At 42.2% G+C, this 26,307-nt stretch overlaps 1 protein-coding gene across 8 annotated transcripts; it reads left to right on the top strand.

Annotated features, from left to right (window-relative positions):
* On the top strand, nucleotides 1-26,307 carry ASB15 (ankyrin repeat and SOCS box containing 15). Of its 8 annotated transcripts, none has more exons than XM_048502188.1 (11): nucleotides 1-81; nucleotides 4,094-4,200; nucleotides 4,894-5,038; nucleotides 6,194-6,246; nucleotides 6,331-6,462; nucleotides 8,131-8,289; nucleotides 10,667-10,912; nucleotides 11,832-12,003; nucleotides 19,409-19,979; nucleotides 21,006-21,159; nucleotides 22,683-26,307. In XM_048502188.1, exons 3-11 carry the CDS (start codon nucleotides 4,917-4,919, stop codon nucleotides 22,856-22,858), a joined length of 1,785 nt encoding a protein of 594 aa, XP_048358145.1. In that variant the 5' UTR covers nucleotides 1-81; nucleotides 4,094-4,200; nucleotides 4,894-4,916; the 3' UTR covers nucleotides 22,859-26,307. The 8 variants fall into 8 exon arrangements, with proteins under 8 accessions (XP_048358145.1, XP_048358150.1, XP_048358147.1 ...); XM_048502190.1 differs by lacking the exon at nucleotides 4,094-4,200 and adding an exon at nucleotides 2,260-2,297 and having other exon boundaries at nucleotides 11-81; XM_048502192.1 differs by lacking the exon at nucleotides 4,094-4,200 and adding an exon at nucleotides 2,260-2,297 and having other exon boundaries at nucleotides 37-81; nucleotides 4,889-5,038.

Here is a 26,307-nt window from a genome sequence, read left to right on the forward strand (position 1 = left end):
ACATGACCAAGTGGCTCACAGGCCTATGCTCTCATGTTTGAAATTCAGGGTCCAATGAAACAATGGCAAGATTTTGAAAAGGTGAGACTCCCCCTTTTATGTGCAGATTGCCAATTAACATAACATTGATATTGCTTAAAACCAGGAAGATTAGATTAAGAATGAATCTAAATATAGACTACTATTATGATGGGGATGCTATTATGAATAATCCTAGTTACAATGTTTATGGACTATTTTGGTTATTTAAAAAAACTAGCTTACTTATAAAGCATCAACTACAATTAAACAATTTAATCTATATAGTATTACAAACGTATCGAGTTAGCATAAAATTAATAACATTAATACAATTCTAGGGGATGATGACACAAATCCTAGACATACCTATCTGGAAATTAAGTCCCAATGAATAATTAAGCATAGGACTGTACTGTAAATATCCTGTTACTGTCTAAAAAATTTGCAACAGATCTGTACTCTTGAAAATGTTTGTTTTAATCATGTGTATTATCTTTTCAAAAAAGCAACAATCTATTCAGGTTTAAGACCTTTCAAACTGTCTTGATTGTAGCAGAAGAAATGTAAGCGTGTGTTTGTCCTCTCATATTGAAATCTATGGACTTTAAGGTACAGGATGGTACAGAATAGCACTAAGAAACAATCTTCAAATATAATTACCATCCTGTCCAATTCTTTTCTGTTTTGTAATGGCAATTAGAGCATAGAATTGGAAGCTGGAACCAACCTTCTGCACAGAGCATTATGCAGAGCAGTTAGGGTGGGGAAGGGGTTGCTTGGGCTCTGCCCTAAAGGTCTGCTTTTATTCATTATGTGAAATTAGGACTGCTGACTTTTGCATCCAAAAATTCTAATACCCGGGTAAGATCTGGGTCAGAGCAATCAAGTGAGTCTTCTTGCAAAACGTCTATTTTCACAGCCTGGGGGAGGAGTTCATCAGGTTTGGTGGATCCAAGGATCCCATTGCAAAAAAACCTGTTCACTTTAAAAGTATATGGCTAGGAACAAAAAATGGTTGCAAGCAAAGGGAAATAATCTTGACTTTGTGCCTGGAAAAAACAGAACAGTATTTTCTCTGTTTAGGCCTAGTCAGAAGCTATAGTAAAAGTGTTTACACCTTTATTTAGGACCTCATGTGGGAGAACTGACAGTTCCATTTTCTGGAACAGAGTATTCTCTGTTGGAAACAGTAGCCCAACTGAACTGAAGTTCAAATTTTTTATAGAATAGGATTATCAATGCTGGATTTGGAAATTCCTGGAGATTTGGAGGCAGGGCTTGGAAAGGGTAGACTTTGGAGAGGGGAAGGAACTGGGCAGGAGGGGTGCCATAGAGATGCCCTCTGAAGTGGCTGTTTTTTTCCAAGAGAACTGATTGATGTAGTCTGGAGAACAGTTGTGATTCTGAGAGATCTCCAAGACCCAATTTGGAGTCTGGCAACTCTCACAAGGAACTCTCCATCTATACCTATATGCCAATGAACTTCCATATGTTTGCCATGAAGCCCTGTACTTCACAGGGTATTTGGGGGCATCGTCTACTGAAAATATAAGAAGAGCTATGCTGGATCAGATGAACAATGATTTACTGTTCCAGGGCCTTTGCCAGGCCTTTCGGGCCTCACTGTTATTCTTGTACACATTGCAACACTACCCTAGAATCATTGTGCATTTTGTATGCTATCTCTCAGGGAAGCTTGTCAACAGTTACTTCTCACCGAGGGACCCCAATAAGCTGCCGAGGTATCCCACCATTGCTTCAAGAACATTTTGAAGAACACTGCCCTCCAGTCTTGCTTCCTGAACACCTGAAAAACTGTTCCATCTGCACAAGCGAGGATGGCAGTTCAATGGCAAGGCTTTGCTTTCTGCTACAGCAGATGGGATTAGTTGTTATTTGGAAGTAAATGAAAGTCTGTGAAAATTATGCCCAAGTAAATGTATTTAGCGCTAGGGATGCTAAGATACAGACGTATGCGAGTTTTTTTAATGGTAGTCGAACTTTTTCTGGTTTTAGCAATGTTTCCATTTTTATTGAGGTGAGAACTCAAGAATAATTTCAGAAAAGTCAGCCTAACCTACCTTCTCAGAGTGGATGCGAGAATAAAATGGAGATGAGAATATTGTAAGTTGTTTTGGTTCCTCACTGTGGTGAGCTATAAATGAAGTAAATAAACAAGTTTAGAGAATACCATCAACTTCTTTCACAACTATGCTTGTCATTTCTTGTATTCTATAGGCCTGGTCTACAGTTCCATAGGTGTCCCAGGTCTCCAGGTATGACAAGAAACCTCTTACCCTGGGTTTCTATTACTGTTCTGTGGAGCAGTCAAGACTAAATAAGTTTGAAAAGCGATGTCACATGATGATGCAACTTCACCTCTTGTTGCGCACCTGGCACTGATGTACATAACAAGAAGTGATGTCACAGCATTGTATGCTTAAAATGCTTTAGATTAGGGTGGCACCTGTGGGCACCATAGTACTTGCCAGAGGCGTTCCTCCCATTGGGCAAAGTGGGTAGTTGCCCAGGGCACCCCCTTGTGGGGGGTGCAAAAACTGCAGGTTCGTTTGTGGGATTTTTTTGTATTTTCAGTGTTTTTCTGTTTTTGGCCTGCAAAGGGTACAGTTTTTAGGCTAGCAGCACCAAAATTTCAGGGAATTTTCAGGATACTCTCCTAATGATATCACCCAGGTTTGGTGAGGTTTGGTTTAGGGAGTCCAAAGTTATGGACTCCCAAAGGGAGTGCCCCCATCCACAATTGTTTCCAATGGGAGCTAATAGGAGATGGGAGCTACACCTTTGATGGACCATAACTTTGGACCCCCTGAACCAAACCTCACCAAACTTGGGTGGTATCATCAGTAGGGTCTCACGAAGGTACTCTGAAATTTTGGTGCTGCTATCATAATAATTGCACCCCTTACAGCAGGCACCCCCTAAATTTCCCCAGATTTTCATTTTAAATCCACCCCCTTCCTGCCAATGCTTGTTTTCTTTCTTTCTTTTATTCTCTCAATGCCTAATAAAGGTTATTATTATCATTATTAAATCCACCCCCTTCGGCATGGATTTAAAGGTAGAATCTGAGGTCCCCAGTTTAAACAATGAAAATGATGCTGTTTCAGGGTGGGGGATAATCCATCCCAAAACAGCATCACTTTCAATGTTGTAAGGTGGATTTAAAAAGAGAATCTGAGCTCCCTAGTTTAAACACAATTGAAAATAATGCTGTTTGGGGGTGGATTCCAGCACCACTTGTTTAAACTAGGGAGCCCAGATTCTCCTTTTCCACCTTAAAGGGAGAATCTGGGGTCCCAGTTTAAATAACATTGAAAGTGATGCTGCTTTCCCCAATTGGGGGGACTGGATACAACACCATAAAATGTTTTCATAGCAGTAATAAAACATTTTGAAAGCATTTTGAAAATGTTTTCAAAAAATATGTCTGCTGTGTGGCATGGCCCATTGCTGTGTTCAGATTTGTGAGTTGGGGCATGTTGTGTAATGGGATGGTGACTTTGAAACGACTTGGTGGAAAAAATCATTGTTTGGTCATGGTGGGAGAGGGTGACCACCCATGGGGGGGGCATCAAATTCAGCTTTTGCCCAGGGCTCCAGTTTGCATAGGTACGCCACTGGTACTTGCTGCTTGGTTATTGGCTACTATTTGCTTATTTGACATATCTCTTCCCAAAGCCTGGCTTGCCTCCACTTCAGCGGAGCAGGAGGGATTTCAAAAGAGCCTGGGAGGTATCACCTTTTTGTCAGCAGGAATCACCGATTCAGAAACAGTTTCCTCCATCATCATTTGTGATTGGCTCCAGTATCTCATGCCAGCCATTTTGTGATTTTCTCCTGTGGCAGCCATTTGGGGTTGAGGCCAACTACTCATTCTCAGTATTCCAAAAGTGCACACAGACTCAACAACATTGAGAACCCCTGCTTTAAATGTAATGGAAAGTTTATTGTTATTTCAAATATTGCTATTTTCCAAAGCAATGGGATTTTCACCCTCATTATTTTAATTTTTTTACATGGAACCTTAATGTTTTTTCTTTTTTTTAATAAGGGGGCTGAGTTTTCATCCTGCTGCTGACCAAAAAGGTTATATCATGTCTGTGTTATGACTTGAAAGAGTCCAGTGGTCTTCTGATCACTTCAGTGAATAATAAACTGGTGTGTTAAGTATTTTTTTAAACCAGTTCCCATTCTAGAAAGGGAGCAGGATAAAGAAGCTGACTCCCATGTATTATGACTGACACAAAGCCTTATTCTGCAATGCCAAAAATAAAGAGATTTACGAGTGTTCAGGAGCTATTTTTATTTATGAAAGTTATTGTGTCCAGGAGCTGGGGGTCAAAGTACAGTCATGTGTTTGTTTTCCTATAAAGGAAAGGGATGCAGTGGTGATGTTCAGTTGAAGTTGCTCACATGTGCGAAGTTCACATAATTAAGTAATGAGAAAGCTAGGGATCCATATTTCAGTTGTAGCAGATAATTTTGCATAAACTTGGAGTCTGAATCCTTAATAGGGAACTTTTGTACCTAAACATTGGTCAGTTTTGGCCAGTTTTGGCCTTTTACACTGGTAAGACATTTACACTGGTAGCCCAGGATTCTCTTCCTTTGAGTAATGGTCTGAAGGGAAATACAATTTATGGGTGAGGGACAAAGGTTAGGAACTGTTCAGCATAGCACCCATCTGTCCTTCCATACAACCCTGTTGTTGATCTCTGCTTTCTTACTAAAACAATGATATTGTTTTCTGATAACCGCCTGGTTGCTAATTTCTAAACAGATTCTACCACATTAGAACAGCAATTCTGCACAAATATGACCTTTCATCCATTTTTTGTCTCTTGAGAACAGCTCATCAACTCACACAAAGAAAAATGGAAGAAAATGAGGCACCTAATGAAGATGAGCTTACAAGTTATCTGGTTCAATTTAGCACTCAAGAATCCCTGGAAAGTGAAAGAAGTCAGCAATCATCTTCCCCCAGCAATGAACCAAGGTACCTGTGGCAGTATTTGAATCAGCTGAGAATGTTCAGTGCCACAGACATTGTCAATGAGTACCATCTTTGAATAACTCACTCCTATATCATTGCTATGTACTGTCCCTAGTTATTCAGAAGGGTAGGTGGCAGAGCCCTCTAGAGCTGTTTTCCAAAGAATAGCCTCCTTCACTTCCATGATATGACAAGAGGGAGGGTTGTTGGTGCCCTTAAGCCTTTCCACTGACTTGTGCCCTGGGGAAATTTTTCCCTCCAAAATTCTAACAATTATGCTTTGACTGAGCCACTCTTTTGTTTGTCAGTATGGAATGCAGTAGCAAGAATGTGGTAATTTAAATTTTGTGCAGGCATGATCAAAATTGTAACTCTCTGTGAAGTACCCATGGGGAAGAGGTTTCTTAACAGTTGAGTCGAGTTCCTGTCTGCCGGGCACTGTGATCTAAATATATTTTGTAGGTGATCTTTGCTTTGTCTTAGGGTTCATTATGCTGATGTGTATGACCTTCAGACAAAGAAGAGGAATAGGAGACATAGGCTCATTCTGCATATGCAGAATAATGCACTTTCAAACTGCTTTCAGTGCTCTTTGAAGCTGTGCGGAATAGCAAAATCCACTTGCAAACAGTTGTGAAAGTGGTTTGAAAACGCATTATTTTGCGTGTGCGGAATGGGCCATAGGGTGCTTGCACACATGCTGAATAATGCATTTTCAATCCACTTTCAAAGCACTTTTCAGCTGGATTTTTCTGTGTGAAACAACAAAATGCATTTGTAAATGATTGCTAAAGTGCACTGAAAGTAGAATGAAAGTGAGTTATTCAGCATGAGTGAAAGTACCCATAGTGTACTGTACCCATGTCCAAAGAGATATGCAGTGTAGTATAGTTCCACTCTTGTAAATCAACTAAGTAAATGGACTTAGGATGGTGTATCTCTTCTTAGGATTGTGCTGATGCTAACCTCCCTTGGCTTGTGTTCTTTCATGGTGGTAGACTCCTCTGCTTGTCTGATGATTGCTCAGATGTTTACCAGTACCACTGATGAAATTCTTAAAGCTTAGGTTGTTAAAACAATATATATCATGAGATAATAATGATTGGTCTCAAAGTCTGAGATATTTTTTACACCTTGCCTCTCTTGTCTTTTCAATAGCTTTGTGAAAGTCAGCAAGGAGAACAGGCAACTTGTAACTGCCATAAGAGAAGGTATAAGTACCAAAAGAATACAGTTTTTTTCTTGGGTGTGAGTTAGTCCTTCATTTCATTACAATCTGTTTTTTTTTTCTTTAGGTCAAATATTTGACCTTCAAAACTTTGTGAAATGCAAGTATGCCTTGGATGAGGCTGATAAGAGAGGGTGGTTTCCTTTACATGAAGCTTCTGCTCAGCCAATCCAGCAAATACTTGAAGTCATATTGGATGGTAAGTTGACACGTAGGATAGATAACAACATGCAAAACATGGAAAATAAAACATAATGGAATCAATACTTCTGTTGTTTCTTACAAGTATTTTTTAAAATTCGAATTCTTAGCTGTTCATACATAGGTATGGCTTCATAATGTTAAGTGCCCTTTGGTAAACTTTGCTGTGTAAGTGTAGATGATACTCGTAGGAAATGATCCAAAGATTATTGCAAACCTGTGAAGTGAGAAGCACGGTCTGACTAGTCAAACATCTCAAGCCACAAGGACCAATCAGATGCTGGCTGAAAGGTGATTTCTGAGGGGAAAGGGAGGCAAATCTATGGTTACAAGCTGTGGAATTGTGTGCAAACAAAGCAGAACAGGCCAATAAGTGGAAATCCAAAGACACAGTATCAAGGTATGGCTCCAGTGGAGAGGAAGCAAACTCAAGATGTCCTCTGTTCAAACCTTTTAAAAATTAACAGAAGATGGACAACAAACGGCAAATTTTAATACATCAGGGAATGACCATGGCTTGTTAACAGAGCATCTGCTTAGCATGCAAATTCCACATTCAGTCCCTGGCATCTCCATTTAAAAGCATTATGTAACAGGTAATGTGAAAGACTTGTACCTGAGACCCTGTACCTGAATAAACACTGCTTGTCTGAGTCCATGATACTGACCTTGATGGACTGGTAGTTTGATTCAGTATAAGACATCTTCAAGTGTGTTCATTTATGTATACATCAAGGAGTCATGAAGTATTAATTTGAACTGTCAGTCAGAGGCAAATTGGGGGAAATGGTGCCTGGAGACAACCCCTTCTCTGGGCACCCCTCTGTGCTCTGGGGCAGAGCTGCCCACCATTGAACCCCGCCCCCGGCTTCCGTGCAGGCTGAGCCCCCCCCCACCCTACCTACCTCCGGCCTATGTACAGGCCGTCAGGACCTGGGGGGCCTGGGGAGACTGCATGGAGCCTGGGGGTGGGTCCGCCTGCCACTAAGCCCCACCCCTGGCCTCTGTGGAGCCAGGTGGGGGCCATATACCAAAATCAGGCTCACCTGCCCCCAGCCTTTGTGCAGGCCAGCAGGGCCTGGGAAGGTCTGCATTGAGGCTAGGGGGTGGGGGCTCTCACCACCGAGCCCCACTCTTGGTCTCCATGCAGGCCAAGCCCCTCCCCCTCCACCACTGGCCTCTGTGCAGGCCAGCAGGACCGGGATAGGCCTGCATGGAGGCCAGGGGGGCTGCCCACTACCGAGCCCCACCCTGGCCTCTATGCAGGCTGAGCCCAGCCCCCTGGTCTCTGTGCAGGCCTGCAGGGCCTGGGGAGGCCTGCACGGAGGTCGGTGGGGGCAGGGCTTGGTGGCATGTGGCTGGGGCTCATGCCTTTTGGTCATGTGGGGGTGGGTCACCCAGCACCCAACCACGGGACCAAAAGGCATGCGTCTGGGGACATGGTGACCCCTATCCTTATAGACCGTATGCCTCTGCTGTCAGTTGTTTAGCTTCTTCTTTGGAATCAGCTAGATAATCTAGTAGAATCATGGAGATAAATATAGCTCTGATCTGGAGATTCTCTAGGGCGGCTGTATGCATCAGTCTCCTTTATTGCATGTAGATGATACTTTCACTTCTGATAATGCTGATATATCATATTTTTACTCTCTTAAACAAAATCTAGCTTCTTATAAAGCGATGTGGGAATATAAAACATGTGATGGAGAGACCCCATTAACTTTGGCAGCCAAATCTGGACTTGTCGAAAATGTCAGAACACTACTGGAAAAAGGTGTCTGGCCCAACACCACTAATAGGAAAGGAGAAACTCCTCTTCTCATTGGTAATTGCTTCTTTATTGATCTATGGTGTTTTCACTTTCTCCCAGTCCTTAGCACCTTGCTTCCAGAGACTGAAAGTTAACTCACCCATCTTGTTAATTACATGGCAATTGACTAACAAAGCAATCCTAAGTAGAGTTCCAGTCTTCTAAGGGCTTTTGCACATGACATTATTGTGGATTCTGGTCCTGTATTGCTTCTGTTTATCCCCTAGTTTCCCACACCTTTATTTGCCTTTAATTTGCACTTTAATTTTTTGTTGTTCTCCCTCTTCTCTGTTTTTTTTTTAACTGGTTCTTTTTAGATCACTTTTACTCCAATGGTTTTTATGGAAGCTGATTTTGAGTCAGCTTTTTCTTCATAAGTAAGATTTCTTCTAGTTATCTTTGTCCTGCCCACTCTCATCTACCTCCAGTCCACTATTTGATTATTTGGACTGCTGTTGTCAAATCACTCTCTCTCACCTCCCGTGAAAACAAGTGATTTCTTTTTCTTTTTAAAAATACTACTCAAATGTCAATGTATTACTGAAGCTTCGCAACTCATTCTGAAGTTTCTTTTTTTTTTAAAGTAAGTCTTTATCACCTATGCACTTGGAGGAAGAAAAAGGCATATCTCCATGAGGGAAGGGGCCAGAGACTTAAAAAAAAATGAAAACTGGGAATTCAGAGAACGTCAATTGTTACAGTCATCCTCAGGGTGGGGAGAGTAGAGGGAGTGGTTTGACAACGGTAGTCCAATACAGCGATATTTTAGTGCCATTAAAAAAGGGGGGGGGGTTCTGTGATGCTACTGATGACAACACCAATGATGACAGCATCCTCCCTTTAAAAATCCCCATTATTGAAGGCAAGTGCAGAAGAAAATAAACTGACTGCAGAACTGTGAAAATGCAGAGGAAGGGCAGACATGTGGAAGAACTGTGCCCAAACCAATTCCAGTGGTTGTGGATCAACTGCCAAGAAGATCAGGAGTAAGTTGAGCTTGCAGAAAAAGTCTTACAGCCCAATCCAGATGGTGGAGGGGTGACCATAGGAGGCAGTGCAGGCTCACACCAATGCCTTTGCCCTCCCTGCTGGCATCGGTGGTATTTACGCAGGCAGGAAGGGTAAACAGGAAGGCTCCACAGTGCCCAACCCGCTTCTGGCCACTTTTTCCAGAGTTGCATCAGCCTAACTTGTAGGCCAACTCAACTGCAGGCATTCCAGGGGTGCAGCTCCCAAAGAGGAGCTGATGTTAGCTGGCTCTCACTGAGCTTTGGCCCTGGAAATGCTGGTGGTGGGGAAGACAGACTTGCATTACCTTTTTGGGTGGCATGATTCTGTTTTCGCCTATGGAGGGCTTTTGAGTAGCCGAGGAGGTTTTTTTTTATTTCTTCTGCCTCCCTGCACCCTAGAAAGCCCTCTGGAGGTGGCACAGCAGCAGCTTTGTCCCTGGCTGCCTCCCAGATTAGTTTCCATAGACTTAGAAAGGTGTAGCTCTGTTTAGGATTTCCCTTGAATGTTAAATTTGTGCCATTACAGAAGTCAATGAACAATGTAGTAAAATTGCTCATTTAATACAAAAGATTTTAATTTGCACTCATGACCCAAGTGCTTTGTTGCATATCCCACTATTTTATAATTTAATAAATGTTGTTTGATTAGTGTCTTATCTGATATGCATAGCATGTACATCGTATATATGCATACACATTCTATGTCACATATTTTATATATTACATCGTATGCAATATATGTCATATATAAGACTGTATATATTAATACTTTTTCCTATATTTCTTATAATAATGTGAAGCTATTATTATTATTATTATTATTATTATTATTATTATTATTATTATTATTATTATTATTATTGAACAATAATTTATAACCAACGTTTCTTATCTGAAATAGTTTTGTGTTTCTCTTCCTTAATTCAGACAAACTATGTCTGTTGGGCCATTAATACCAACATAATCTTTACTATCCATTCTCAATTGGCAGGAATCCTGTTCTGCTACCAGTAATTCAGTATGTGACTGTTCCTTTTCTTTAAGAAATGTACTATTCAAATAAGTGAAAGAAAACATTCTTGAATCTAAAATAATTTTGTCTCTTAAATTGTATTTTGATTGCCAACACAAACATGAACATTGTCTAAAAATCTGACTTTTACAGAAAATCAGAACAAAGCTCAGTTTATTACAGTACAATCCTAAACAAAGTTACACTCTTCTAAACGCACTGCTTTTATGAACTTAGAATGGTGTAACTCTATTTAGGATTGAACTGTAACTATGTCTTTACACAATTAAAAGTGTGAGATTTTACAGTTAATGCAATTTCTTCTTTTAAGCAAAGCACCTAAATTTCTCTCCCCCTTTTCATTTTTTAGCAATAAGACAAGGCTCCTACAAAATGGCCTCTACACTGATTGAATACAACTGCACCATCAATCAACCATGTGTAAAACGCTGGTCTGCAATGCATGAAGCTGTGAAACAGGGTCACAATGATATTATTGCTCTTCTTTTGAAGAATGGTGGAAGCGTGCACCTGAGAGATGGATATGGGGTAACTCCATTAGGTGTAGCTGCTGAATATGGACACTGTGATGTGCTGGAACATCTGATTCATAAAGGTGAATTAACAGGATTTGTGCTTCAGCACGTAGCAGCTTCCAAACAAGGATGTTCTCTGTCTCTTATTCTCAGACCCTGCTTCAGAGTTTCAAGACTCTCTTGAGCCTGAATCCTTCCTATAATTATTAAGAGAAGACAAATCTATCATCCTACCATGAACTGTACTCTGGTTGCCTAGTCAGGATGTATTTAACTTCACAATTCCAATGGTCAAATGAATGAAACCATTCTTAGTCTGTGACTAGAGATGTAAAATTTCTGGAAATTTTGAAGCCATGGGAAAAAAGCCCCCCTCCTCCCGGTTTCTTGTTTTTAAAAGCATTTTACTCATTAGAAAAGATAAGATATTTCATTGGAAGTTTTTTTTCAATATACCCCCAAAATTTCTGATTTTTCTGTTGAAAAAATTAATAAAGCCTCCGGAATAAAAAAAGGGGGGGGGCAGTTTTTGTCTTGACCTTCACATCTCTTTCTGTGACAAAGAGCCATCTGAAAGAGCCAGAGTGGAATGTGTGTGTTGTTTTCAGACTGGGGAAACCCATCCTAAAAGAATAGCTTGTGAAGATATTTGTAAGCCAGTGGCACAGAACAAAATCTGGCAGGTTTTTAGCTATCTAACACTTCAAGAAGTGCTGTCATTCCATTCCAGGAAAGAAAGTTTTACTAAGGGCAAACAAACGTCAATTGAAAGATAAGGTGGACAAATCCACTAAAAACAAACAAACCTGTTAGCTCTCAACACAGATAAGGAACTGACACAAGTTCAAGATTTCTCCACTCATCATGTTTAGTCTATTCATAGGATATTTCTAAAATAATATTTTTTAAAAAAAGAGATTGCTGATTTAATTTTATGTAGCTTTCTTGTTTTATGTACATTTTTTGTTCTTTTGGATTAAGTGAGACTTCTTCCACTAGGTGGTGATGTTTGTGCTCTAGCTGATGACGGCTCTTCAATACTCTTTGAAGCAGCAGGTGGTGGGAATCCAGACTGTATAGCTGTGTTGTTGGAGTATGGAGGAAGTGGGAATGTACCCAATAAGGCAGGGCACCTCCCTATACACAGAGCCGCCTATGAAGGGCATTATCTGTGAGTACTTTTCCACTATTTGTATGTGTAGCCCATTGTTTGTTTAAAGATTAGCCTGATACATTTCATTACTTTATACAGCACTGTCAACAAACATTGTACATCATAGAGTAATGTTTTTAATTGCTTGAGAGGCTTACAGTTGAAGGCTAAAATTCTAAGATATCATTCTGTCAGCTCAACAGCAGCGCTTGCAATTTAGTGGCATTTGTTTTGATGGAAGAGGGAAGAACAGTTTTTTGCAAATTTCTGCTTTTTGCTGTAGACCCCTGTTTATGCTTCCCCCCCTCACACACATATTGTTCTTGAGGGAGTCCACAAATCTGCTGAAGCATAGTTTTGGAAAGCACAAAAGACTGCCGAGGGATGATGAGATAGGGAAGTTGCATCCTCAAGCATGATTCCACTTGCACTGCTTAGGATCTGAGTCTAATTTAGGTATTATTGTATAACTGGATTTTATTCTCAGCATATCATAGGATGTATTGTCGAAGGCTTTCATGGCCGGAATTACTGGGGTGCTGTCTGGTTTCCGGGCTGTATGGCCATGCTCTAGCAGCATTCTCTCCTGACGTTTCGCCTGCATCTGTGGCTGGCATCTTCAGAGGATCTGATAGTAGAAATGGAAAGCAAGTGGAGTATATATACTGTGAGGTCAAAAGGTGAGGCCATCTGAATAGAGTAGCCTGGCATGTGAGTCACAAAGAAGTCTGTAGCATGTGAGTAACAATGAAGATAACAAGGTCAATAGGTGAATGCATCTGAATAGAAGTATCCTGGTCTTTGTTCCCTTTGGTTGCTATTGTCTATAGTTGTCTTGTGTTTGTGTGGAGACTGATTAGCTCTCACTGGTCTTGATTCCTAGGAGTTTTTTTCTAAATCACTGGCAGCCAAATTCTGTTCATTTTCATGGTTTCTTTCCTTCCTGCTTGAAATCTGTCCATGTGCTTGTGAATTTCAATGGCTTCTCTGTGTAATCTGACATAGTGGTTGTCAGAGTGGTCCAGAATTTCTGTGTTTTCAAATAATATTTTGTGTCCAGGTTGGTTTATTATGTGTTCTGCTATTGCTGATTTTTCTGACTGAAATAGCCTGCAGTTCCTTTCGTGTTCTTTGATTCGTGTCTGAGCGCTGCGTTTGGTGGTTCCTATGTAGACTTGTCCACAGCTACATGGTATGCGGTAGACTCCTGCAGTAGCTAGAGGATCCCTCTTATCCTTTGCTGAACGTAGCATTTGTTGAATTTTCTTGGTGGGTCTGTAGATTGTTTGTAGGTTATGTTTCTTCATCAGCTTTCCTATGCGGCCAGTGGTTCCCTTGATGTATGGTAAGAACACTTTCCCTCTAGATGGCTCTTTATCTTTGTTCATGTGGCTAGTTCTTGGTCTTGCAGCTCTTCTAACTAGCCACATACTTCTATTCAGATGCATTCACCTATTGACCTTGCTATCTTCATTGTTACTCACATGCTACAGACTTCTTTGTGACTCACATGCCAGGCTACTCTATTCAGATGGCCTCACCTTTTGACCTCACAGTATATATACTCCACTTGCTTTCCATTCCTACTATCAGATCCTCTGAAGATGCCAGCCACAGATGCAGGCGAAACGTCAGGAGAGAATGCTGCTAGAACACGGGCATACAGCCCGGAAACCAGACAGCACCCCATATCATAGGATGTCAGAATACAGTATAGTACCCCTTATTCCATTTTATTTTCAAAACCATTACAACCTGGTTTAGCTGAGAGATAGAAACTTTTAGGATTTGAAGAGTTTGAAGTAGGGGAAAGAGTTTGAAGTATGGGAAAGAGACAGCCATTGTCAGTAGGGATTGAAGGAAAAGGGCTCAGTAGGCCTGACCCAAAAGTTTAATACCAAAAAAATCAGCTCAAGAGGATGGGTGATTTCTGGGGGCAGTAGCACCTAAGGAGCTGGGATTTAACCCTTTACTTATTAGAAATAATGTCCCATCTCATATGAAGTCCTATGAGATGTAATGGTGGGGGGAAGACAGGTACAATATAGGTAGTTGTTTGGCTCTTATTCTCTGGGCACAATACTGATGCCAAAGTATGCCAGTCCATCTTATAAGACGTTTATGAAATCCTATGACAGTGATGGCGAACCTTTGGCATGAGTGCCAGAGGTGGCACTCAGAGCCCTCTCTGTGAGCACACGCACACAGTGTTCGTCATGTGGGAGGCAAAATCATCCCACCCCCCACACACACATCTAGGCTGGCTTGGGCCACTGAGAATGATGTGTGCGCACCGCAGTGAGCAGGGAAGACTTGACTGGCGGGCCTGGTGCCTGTGCTCTGGGTGGCTGCTGCCCGAGGGGGTGGGCACAGAGGAGGCAGATATGCTAGAGAGTCACAGAGCTGTGTGTGAGGGACTTGCTAGAGGCTAGAGCAGGCTGGACCCTGCTCGAGCTGGTGGGGCGGAGGAAGAGGGAGCCAACTGGTTTTTTCTAAACTAGAACCTCAGCATTCAGGTTAAATTGCTAGGTTGGCACTTGGTGATAAATAAGTGGGGTTTGGGTTGCCATTTGAGCACTCGGTCTCAAAAAGGTTCGCCATCACTGTCCTGTGAGGTGGCAGTGAAGACTGTAAAACAGGATTTTTATGTGGCCAGCAGAGACGTAGCTATAGTTTTTTTTGTGGGGCCGGTTCGGGGGCGGGGCCATGCCCCCACCCACCCCTGGGGGCGTGACCGTGCCTCCCCAAGCCCCTGGGGACATGGCCACACCTCCCCAAGCCACCCCGACCTCAGTGCTTATAAAAGCAGCTCTCCGAGACCAGGGACAGCAGACTCCCCAGCCCCACACCGCCACCCCCACACCGGCTGGGCTTCCAGCTGGCAGCCGGCAGCCCCTTCTGCCCTCTCCTCCAGGCAGAGCTGTAGCTAGGGAAAATGGAGTCCGGTTCAAAATCTGAGTTTTGCACCCCCCCATGGGTGGCCATTGTGATGCTGGAATCCACTCCCAAACAGCATCACTTTCAATGGTGTTTCAACTAGGGAGCCCAGATTCTCCTTTAAATCTGCCTTAAAGGGAGAATCTGGAGTCCCCAGTCAAAACAACATTGAAAATGATGCTGTTTTGGGGTGGATTCCCCCCCACCCTGAAACAGCATCACTTTCAATGTTTAAACTGGGGACCTCAGATTCTCCCTTTAAATCCATGCCGAAGGGGGTGTATTTAAAAGAAGAATCTGGGGAAATTAAGAACATAAGAACTAGCCTGCTGGATCAGACCAGAGTCCATCTAGTCCAGCATTCTGCTACTCGCAGTGGCCCACCAGGTGCCTTTGGGAGCTCACATGCAGGATGTGAAAGCAATGGCCTTCTGCTGCTGCTGCTCCTGAGCACCTGGTCTGCTAAGGCATTTGCAATCTGAGATCAAGGAGGATCAAGATTGGTAGCCATAGATTGACTTCTCCTCCATATATCTGTCCAAGCCCTTTTTAAAGCTATCCAGGTTAGTGGCCATCACCACCTCCTGTGACAGCATATTCCAAACACCAAGCACACGTTGCGTGAAGAAGTGTTTCCTTTTATTAGTCCTAATTCTTCCCCCCAGCATTTTCAATGTATGCCCCTTGGTTCTAGTATTGTGAGAAAGAGAGAAAAATTTCTCTCTGTCAACATTTTCTACCCCATGCATAATTTTATAGACTTCAATCATATCCCCCCTCAGACGTCTCCTCTCCAAACTAAAGAGTCCCAAACGCTACAGCCTCTCCTCATAAGGAAGGTGCTCCAATCCTTCAATCATCCTCGTTGCCCTTCTCTGCACTTTTTCTATCTCTTCGATATCGTTTTTGAGATGTGGCGACCAGAACTGAACACAGTACTCCAAGTGCGGTCCCACCACGGCTTTATATGAGGGCATGACAATCCTTGCAGTTTTATTATCAACTCCTTTCCTAATGATCCCCTGCATAGAGTTTGCCTTTTTCACAGCTGCCATGCATTGAGTTGACATTCCCATGGAACTGTCAACTAAGACGCCCAAATCCCTTTCCTGGTCTGTGACTGATAGCACTGACCCCTGTAGCGTGTATGTGAAGTCTGGATTTTTTGCCCCTATGTGCATCACTTTACATTTTGCTACATTGAACTGCATTTGCCATTTCTTAGCCCACTCACCTAATTCATAAAGGTCCGCTTGGAGCTCTTCGCAATCCTTTGTGGTTCTCACCACCCTACATAATTTGGTATCATCTGCAAACTTGGCCACCACACTACCCACCCCTACTTCCAGGTCATTTATGAATAAGTTAAAGAGCACTGGTCCCAATACGGATCCTTGGGGGACACCACTCCCTACATCTCTCCATTGTGAGAACTTCCCATTTATACCCACTCTTTGTTTCCTGTTCCTCAACCAGTTTTTAATCCATAGGAGGTCTTCCCCTCTTATTCCTTCGGGGGTGCCTGCTGTCAGGGGTGTAATTGTTAAACTAGCAGGACCAAACTTTCAGTGTATCTTTAGGAGGCTCTCCTGATAATACCACCCAGGTTTGGTGAAGTTTGGTTCAGGGGGTCCAAAGTTATGGACCCTCAAAGGTGTAGCCCCCATCTTCTATTAGCTCCCATTGGAAACAATGGGGGATGGGGGCACCACATTGGGGAGTCCATAACTTTGGACCCCCTGAACCAAAACTCACCTAACTTGGATGATATCACCAGGCAAGTCTCCCAAAAATGCCTGAAAATTTGGTGCTGCTAGCCTAAAAGCTGGGCCCCCACAGGCCAAAAACTGAAAAAGCACTAAAAATACAAAAAAATCCCCAGAAACAGGGGGTGGAGCTTCGGACATGTAATGGGGGGGGGGGGTTGAACCCGGGAACAACCCCTTACCTATGTCCTTGGTGGCCAGAGTTGCATTTGCAAGCTCTCACCCAGTGCAGTTGTTTAGGGTAATGAGGGCCCTTTCTGCCAAATCTCCTAAAATATTTGTAAAACATTTTCGATCCCCCATTTTACCACTATGTATGTCCATGGTCATCCTCTAAAAATGATTCCTGGCCTCCATTTTGTGATTTTTTTTTTCCTTTTGAGAATATTGGTGTGATGCTTCAAACCTTCACAGCCTCATGCTGCAATTCCCTATATCGCGCATACTCGACCTTCGAATATTACCCCCCAATATTACCTCCCCCAAAAAAAGATTTAAAGGACAAGCAGAAATGCTGCAAATAAACTAATGAGGTGCAAGGAATGAGCTGAGGAAATGGCACTGAGAAGGACGTCTGGGGACATCAGAGAGGTGTGACAAATGTCTTAAAGAGACCGCTCAGCCCAACGATGCCATTTTGAGGCTGCAAATAAAATGTTTTGGGAACCAAAGGGGGTAAAAGCAGTGCTGAACTTCATGGAGAAAAAGTTTTATTCCCTGCCTCAAATGTTTTAAAAGAATTGTGCAGAATGTACCTAGGTCTTTGACAGCTCTCACATAGGGCACTTCATATAGTAGAAATTTGGCTATTAGTTTTGAGGCATTTGTGAGTTTTTTAGTAAATAAAATCTTATCACTCTGTCAAGACTGCCCCACGAACTTCAATATAATCAGTGAACTGGAAACCCCTTGACTGTTTTCAGGTCCAACATTGGACCAATTTAGCTAACACTCCCAGTCTGATGTCAATAGGATCCTGGCATCTGTGAAGCCTACCACCTGCTCCTTGGATCTGTGACTGTCTTAACTGGAGAAAGCCAGTGGTAACGGTGTGCGGGTCCCCCTGTGAGACACAAACAATCTGTACCTGCCTTCAGGGGTCTTTCCAGGGGGTTGAAAGAGGCCAATCTTGATGAAGCCATATTTGGATCCTCTTGATTCATCTAACTACTGCCCAGTGTCCCATCTTTCATTCCTGGATAAGGTTGTTGAGAGAGTGGGTATGCAACAGCTTCAGAGTTTTCAGGAGGATGTGTCAGTACTGGAACCATTTCAATCCAGCTTTTATCCTGGCCACGAAACAGAAACAGCTCTGGTCACCCTCACAGATGATCTCCAGAGACAACTGAATTGGGGTGGGATGGCACCACTGTTGTTGCTCTGTTTGACTGCAGCATTTGACACAGTTTATTACAGTCTATTGGCTCACTGCCTTGCTGGTTCTGGGATACTTGGAACAGCCTTACAGTAGCTGATCTGACTTCTTCAGGGCTGGGGACAGAGACTGGTGCTAGGGGAGATAATATCACCATGATATTTTTCTTGGAGTGTGGTGTCCTACAAGGGGCAGTCCTCTCCCTGATGCTGTTGAACATCTACATGCACCTCCTTGCCCAGCCAGTCCAGAGTTTCTGGCTGCGTTGTTGCCAGTGTGCTGGTAACACTCAGCGGTATTTTATGGCCAGTTGTTTGGAGGACTTTGTGAAGTGATTGAAACAGAACTGGCTGAAACATCGGAGACAGAGATCCTGTGGCTGGGTCGGGGAGACCTGGGGGGAGTGGCCACCTTCCAGCCCTTGATGGAGTACAACTAACATCTTCACTGATCATCAAGAGCTTGGGTATCATATTTGATGCCTCCTTGTCTGTGGTCACAAATATGGCCAGGCTGGTGTTTTATCATATACACCAGGCCAGGTTACTGGTCCCCTACTTGTTATGCCCCTACAGTGATCCATGCAACGGGTACCTCTAGGTTAGACTACTGTAACTTGCTCTGTGCTGGACTACCCTTGGGACTGATCTGGAAACTCCAGTTGGTTTAGAATGCAGCTGCACAGCCCCATACTGGAATGTCATGGCAGGAGCACAATCCATCCAGTGCGCTACCAGCTGCATTGGTTATCAGTGGAGAACCAGGTCAGATGCAAAGTTCTAGTTCTAACTTTCAAAGCCCTGAGCAGTCTGGGGCCGTCATGATAGCAAGACTGCCTGTCCAAAGGCACCCCCCAAGAGAGCACTTCACTCTTTGGATAACAAGTTGTTGGTGATCTTTGGCCTGAATGACTTCCAGCTGTCCTTGACCAGAGCCAAGGCCTTTTCAGTTCTGACTTTGGCCTCATGAAATGCTCTTTCAAATGAGACCAGGGGCTTGCAGGACTTATCACAATTCAGCAGAACCTGTAAAACAGAGCTGTTCCGTCAGGCCTACAGTTGATGGCAGCGATGGTATTCCATCATATCTGGTTTCCATTTCTCTACTTCCCCCTCTTTCTCTTCCCCTCCCTTTCCCCTTCCCTTTCTTGTTCCTTTTCTTTAATTCAATCCACTTAGTTTAGTGAGAGAGTGATTTTATAGTGCCTTCATAATGTATTGCTGCTAATCTTTTCTCTTTTTTGAAATCATTATAAGCCACCTTGAATGTGTTAAGGAAAAAGGTGGCCTAGAAATCAAATTACAAATAAATACATAAATAAATATTCCCCCCCTCTTTCTTCTAGGGCCTTGAAATACCTAATTCCAGTTACATCCACAACTGCAATCCGGAAAAGTGGTCAAAGTCCCATTCACTCAGCAGCAGACGGCCAAAACCCACAATGCCTCGAACTTCTAATTGAAAATGATTTTGATGTCAATGCTTCCCTGGCTAACCACATTTCGCAAAGTTATGATGATGAAAGAAAAACAGCTCTTTATTTTGCTGTTTCCAACAATGATATTCTGTCAACTGAAATTTTACTCCAAGCTGGAGCAGACCCAAATAAAGACCCCCTGAATTGCCTTCTTGTGGCAGTGAGAGCTGGCAACTATGAAATTGTACGGTTACTGCTTTCTTATGGAGCCAATGTCAACTGTTATTTTAACCTTGTAAATGACACCCACTTCCCCAGTGCCATACAATATGCCTTGAACGATGAGGTTATGTTAAGGTTACTCTTAAATCATGGATATGATGTACATATGTGTTTTGACTGCATGCATGGGGACATCTTTGGAAATTCTTTTGTGTGGTCAACTTCAGAGGAAGAAATATTACCAGGATGGACATCTTGCATAATTAAAGATAATCCAGTAAGCATGTTCCCTTTTTCTTTACTATTTTTCATCAACCTAGTCAAGTATATGTCACATGCAAGAAAACAAATATGTCATTGATTGGATAGTATAATTCTGAAGGAAAATGAAAGGAGACAACTGAAGTCCATATGGATATTCGTTGTTCTCTTTTATTAGCCATGATGCAAAGAGCAAGTGCAGGATGAGGTTACAATAGCTGAAGATTAGTACAAGAAGAGCAAAATTGGCACAAACTTCATGTGGTTGCCTCAGTTGAATCTAACATTGTTTAATTGGTTGAAGGATTTACAAGTGTCTTATAATATAGTATACGTATTGAAGGCTAGCCAATTTAATACCATTTGGAAGAATTAATACAAATCTATTATCATTCTTGGACAACAAGAATACTCCACCTGCACAATAGATACATTGTCCCTGTGGCTAAAACTGAGGACATAACCATTGCTGAAACAGCAGCAACAGTATGCTGAGTTCTGTGTTGGCAAGAAGGCTGTCTCAGAAACACTACAAAAGCACTGGAGATTGATTATTCAGAACTACCGAGAATGGAATGAGATCACCAACTTCCCTATTACATGGCATCTCCTTTTGCCACGTGGCTGCCAGGGACAGAGAAGTATTGGTGTTCCTGAGCATGGTGGTCCTTGTACAGATTCATAGACTGAGGAAGCTTCCTTACGAGGGGTTCAGTTTTGTTCTGCCCTGTTTGCCAAACATACCACTTTAGCTGTGTTCGCCTGCTTGGCACTGCTGCAGCCTACTATGGTTTACAGGGTCTTTCTGCTATTTGTCCTAAAATGCAAATAAACAAGAAGCTCCTATAAACTGTATTTGGTTACAGCAGTGCCAAGGAGGCTGGTGAAGCTAAAAGGGCATGCTTTGTGGAAAGGATGTTAAGCAAAGTCATTAATGTATTTATTGTAAATGCTGGTGATATGATTGTCATTTCTGTAAAAACGTATTTGGAGGTCATTCCTCTGAGAGGTTTAAGCTAACACTGGATATCTTTCCTTTCAGTTCTGTGACTTTATAACTCTTCCTTGGATGAAACATCTAGTAGGATCAATTGTTCGCATTTTGATAGATTACATGGACTACGTTCCTTTGTGCACAAAACTTAAGTTTGTCCTGGAGACACAAACAGAATGGAAAGAGATCCAGCAAATATTAGGTAAAGGTAGATCATATTTATATTATATCCATAATTTGTATGTTTGAAGCAGAGCTGGATTTATGTGCAAAATAGCAAGCAACTGTTTAGGCCTTCAGTTTATCACTGGATTCTAAATGCAAATATTTTTACTAAATAATCTCTTTTTTTGCAGTGAGGTCTCTTAAACTTGGCATAGGTTAGGGTCTCAGCGTGTCTCAATCTGGTTGTATTCTCACAGGAATCGTATTCTAGTAAATATGATATTTAAAGCCCTTCAAAACCTAGGAGCCACATATTTGAAGAAGACTCCTTTCATATGTCCCTGTGCTCAAACTACAGTAATCAGGCAGCCATCTGTGAGTTATCCCACCACTTAGGGTGGCCTGTCTGACATTGACCAGAACCGTTGCTCTATGTCTCCAGAATGGGCTTCCTGAAGAAGTGACAGGCAGGGGCAGGGAGCTCCTTGGAGATCTTCAGCAGATGCTAAAAGGCATATCTGTTTGCTAGGGCTATTGAAGAGTGGAGAGTGAGGATTTGGAGTTTACTGTTTTTTAAATTTTAACTGAAAATATTTAACTATTATTGTAAGCTGGCTTGAACCAGGAAGAAAGGTAGGATATAAATATTTTAATTAATAAATAAAATATTCTGTGCCAGTAACCCCATTTATTTCTGATGGAGTACCTATGCAGTGGACATTGTCTATTTGGATTTCCAAAAGGCTAGGATCTAGGGCACAATTATGGCTAGTTTTATTCTAATCAGCAAATGAATAGAAGAACCTATTAGAGGAACCCCTCCTCTCCCTTGCATGCCATCCCTCAATCTCGTCCCCTCCTGCACTCCTCTTTCCTTGCATGTCACCCTTCACCCTCACTCCACTAGGGTGGGTGGGCCATGTCCAGATGCTGGGCCCCCTCCCTCTCCCCTTGCATGCCACTCCTCCCCTCCCTCACTCCCCTTGCATGCCTCCCCAGCTGCTGCACATGGTTTGTAAAAGTAAACAACACAAAACCACAAATCATCCTGGCCCACATGGCTTGTGAGAGTAAAAAGTGAATAAAATATTTTGGGTGTTTCATTCCTAACTGAAGGGTTTAAAGGCTAAGTGGAAATCAGATGGATGAAGTCTTATTCTCCAGGCCAAGATGCAAAGATGAAAGCACTGTAGCATAGAAATCAAAACACAGCAAGTGAAAGGAATGGTTGTTTCAAACTTCACCAAGTCTTTCTAATTTACATAATCCCATAAATAAACATCCAAACTATTAAAACAGTTGTACTAAGCCAAATGCCTTACAGCTGCACAGGAAGTCAAGTACTGTTGAAAACAGGTATTCATAGCAAATATTCTGTACACAAGTCTGTTCTGGAGATTTTGTATTAGCAGGAGTCTAGGGCATAGAGGTTACCTGTTAATTTACCATGTGCTAAGTTATTGGCAGTGTTCTTGAGTCACGTGGTGAGATGACTTTTACCACAGTATAGTCATTAAATTAAAGAATGCACTTATATTTTTTTCTTTATTTGCCTTTCAGAGAACCCTCGCCCACTAAAGCATCTGTGCCGCCTGAAAATACGTAATTGTGTAGGATTAGAGAGGCTATACAAGCCACTATCAATGAAGAAGCTTCCTCTTCCCTCAGTCCTTAAAGGGTATATCCAATACAAAGAGTATGACCTTTATGGAAGAGGGCTGCATGATTTGCCATGATTTTCAAACCAGTTATTTTGTAACACATCTTAACACAAATTACTTGAAAATTAATTCCTACTCGTTCTGCTTTCAACCATCCATGCTGAGGATCATGGTGTCAAAGGCCAATTATGCACTCCTGCTCTGCTGTGCAGTGAGAGAACATTTCCTTTGTGACAGAGATTTCTGTACAGATGTGGTCAGCAAGAACTGGGAAACCCCAATGTTTGCTCTTGTTTCAGGATTCCTTCTGGGCCACATTTTGGTTTTTTTCCAGTGCTTTAATGTTGATATTCCTTTTATTGATATTGTGCAGGCTGCTACCAGTGGTCAATCTCTCCAAGGAGAGTATGTGTGTGTGTGTGTGGGGGGGGAGGAACTGTGTGTCCCCTCCCCACACACACACAAACGCTCCTTGGAGGGATCAACACCTAGCATTTCCCTAAAAAAAGAAAAAATGATAGCAGCCTGCACAATATCGATTTAAGAAATATCGGATATTACATTTAAAAAGCTAAACACACACATACCACCCCTGTAAAAGAGAATTCTCATTCTTGGCTTAGATGGAGGCATGATCTGGAAGTGGGGATATGCAAGACATGCAGCGGGCAGTGTGTAAACAGGGAATTGCAAGGAGACCCCATTGTGAAAACCCTGAAGGGTGAAGAATGGCACAGGAAGCACTCTATGCATAATGGGCCACAGTTATAAACTGTGGGGCTGTAGCCAAAGTCTGCTTGTGGAGGAACTGTTTTACAGCTTTCTCTACAGATAATTTCAAGAGAGAAAAATGAAACAAAAACAAAAGATACATGTAAAGATATGCTTTATTTGCAAGAACATGGTATTCTGAGGACTGTGCTAAGCTCTAAACCACATGGGTCCCTCGCCACTCCCCCATCCAATAAGAACTTCTGAGTCACAAGTACCAGCACTTACATAGAGCACAGGCAGACTCCATACAGACAAGTGACTAACCTTCTTAAAATGAAGGTACTCTGGAAGACTAATTGTTCATGTGCCTTGGCAAAAAGGATATCAAAACATCTTGAACTCAATAAACAGGAACTCATGAAACATCCTGAAGCAAATGTATTTTAATTAGAAGCAAGAAGTATTACAGCAAAATCTTTTATTGCTATGAAGATAATTCACATAGGGTTGAATCCAGTGGAAGATTTCCACAGGTGGAAAGAAGGGCAATTTTATTTTTATCCCCCCTCTCACTACAGACCTCTGACACCACCTTTATGCTATTCTGTGGGTGTCCCTATCACTCAGAAAAACAAAAACTAAAGGTTTTCTTCCACTTCTGCAAGTGTTGATGCAACTTTGGTTAATATTTTCTGTACATCTCTAACAATTGAAATAAGCAGTTAATTAACCATAAGATAGACACTTCCTCTGTCAGTGTATGATATAATTAAATTCCATATATTTTAACCTTAAAAGTATATCTTACAATAAGTCCAAACTAAGTATTTATGAATTAAAACATTTGTATCCTATTTTTGCCAACATGCTGCAAACTGTGGAGTAGTTTGAAGCGTCCATGGGTGTTATGTATTTAGCTATTTTTTACCCATTTTTCTTTCAAGTGAGAAGCCAAAGTAGCTTATTCTCTTTCCTCCATTTTATCATCACAACAATCAACCTGTGAGGTACATGAGACTGAGAGAGTGACTGACTCACCCAGCACAGCCAACATCACAAGGAAGCGCAGCCAGTCACTTTCCAATTAATGAGACCTGCCAGAGGGCCTACTCACATGGGTGACTTTTTGATAGTGAAGGAGGGAGTCTGGAGAAATCAGCCAAAGGTGGAGGAGCAGCTGCCTCCTTCCCAGCTACCTTCTACCCTCCTCTGGTTTCCTCCCCTCTCCCCAGCTTTCCCCTCATAGTCTGTGGGATGTGGTGGTTAGTGAGAAGCACTTGATATTAGTATTAGGCAAGGACCTTTAAGGCTTGGTTTTAAAAAGTTCTTCACTCAGCCTTAATCTTAGTGTGTAGTCTTGACTGAATGAAGCACCAGGTCTTTTTCTAATGTACCTCTCAGCATTATTTTGAGGTATTTGCTTATTTACTTCATTGTCATCCTGTCTTCCCAATAGGGATTCAAAGTGAGAAAGGGGGTCCAGTTTATAGTCTCTTGCCCAGGACCTACAGAAACCTAGAACAGGCCCTGCAGCACTTAGCAAACTACAAATATGGATTCAAACATGGTCTTAGTCCAACATTCTAATCATTTTGCCACACTGAGAGATGTTTGTCAGATACCTATCCTGCAAACCATGAAACTGGAATCTCTGGTGGAAGTCAGCTTATCATGCAGAGCAGGTTCATATGAATGTTAGGCAGTGGCGTAGCACCAGTCGGGGGGAGGGGAAGAACCTATCGTGCACTGATGCAGGGGCATGGCAGGGATGTTCTGGGGTGGACGGGGGCATGGCAGGGGCACAGGGTACGCATATGCCCAAGGCGCAGTTCCCCCTCACTCTGCCCCTGATGTTAGAGGCTATAGAGTCTCAGAACTTTTTTTTTAACAACCAGGGGTGTTACCAGACTAAAGCATGATGGACAGGCTCTGTTTTAAGAACAGTGTCTCTATCCATCCTGCCAACTCTTGGGGTGTCTAACAGTGCCATGCCAAAATAGAAAGCCCATTCTCTGCATTGGCTAGTGCATTCTCAACGACACAGTAAAATCTTGTCTGGACTTACCCTCACCATATCTGCCATGCAAAATACCTAACACACACTCTTCCTAAAGGGATTAAGAGAACACAATAACCGTGCCTTAGAAAGGGTCCCCATCTCCAGTCCTGGATTATCTGCCCTATGAAGACAAAGGATTTGTTAATGGGTTTGCCCAAAGTGTCTGTGCCGGTATTGTATTAACCCAAAAACATCTTCCTCTGACTAATCTCTCTCTAATGACCACCTTATTTACATTGCCATTGTTTTATAATTTTGATTAACTCAGCATTCTGCACACCTCCAGGCACTCCCATTTTAGTCCAAGCACTCAAACCATTATCTTAACAACTCAACACCTAAAATTAATGTTTGTCTCTTGTCTTTCCCCAGAAAGGCAGGATTCCCTTTTTTCCTGAAAGATTAAATGCCACTCTGCATAACCCTGAGGGTCCATTTTTCCCTATAAGAAGCCCACTCTCTCTGTAGCCAGTGTTCAATATCTCTGGACATCTCTGTCTGTGGATATTGTCCCCAGTGCATTGATATTTCTTCTACCAGAGCTAAGCGTAGGTCACTCAGCATTGTTCATCCAACCTTTCTGCTTCAAGATCAGATGACTATAACCCTTACTTCCCAAATTCTCTTCATCTATTCCAAATCTATCCCCTCAATACTGCTTATATCCTAGAACTATGTGTGTTCTGCTGCTTTGATTATCATGTGCTTGTATTATGTGCTATTATACTTTAATAAAAATTGTTAAACTTTA

Source organism: Sphaerodactylus townsendi, linkage group LG06 (assembly GCF_021028975.2).
Source record: "Sphaerodactylus townsendi isolate TG3544 linkage group LG06, MPM_Stown_v2.3, whole genome shotgun sequence".
In the NCBI taxonomy this organism is placed as follows: domain Eukaryota; kingdom Metazoa; phylum Chordata; class Lepidosauria; order Squamata; family Sphaerodactylidae; genus Sphaerodactylus; species Sphaerodactylus townsendi.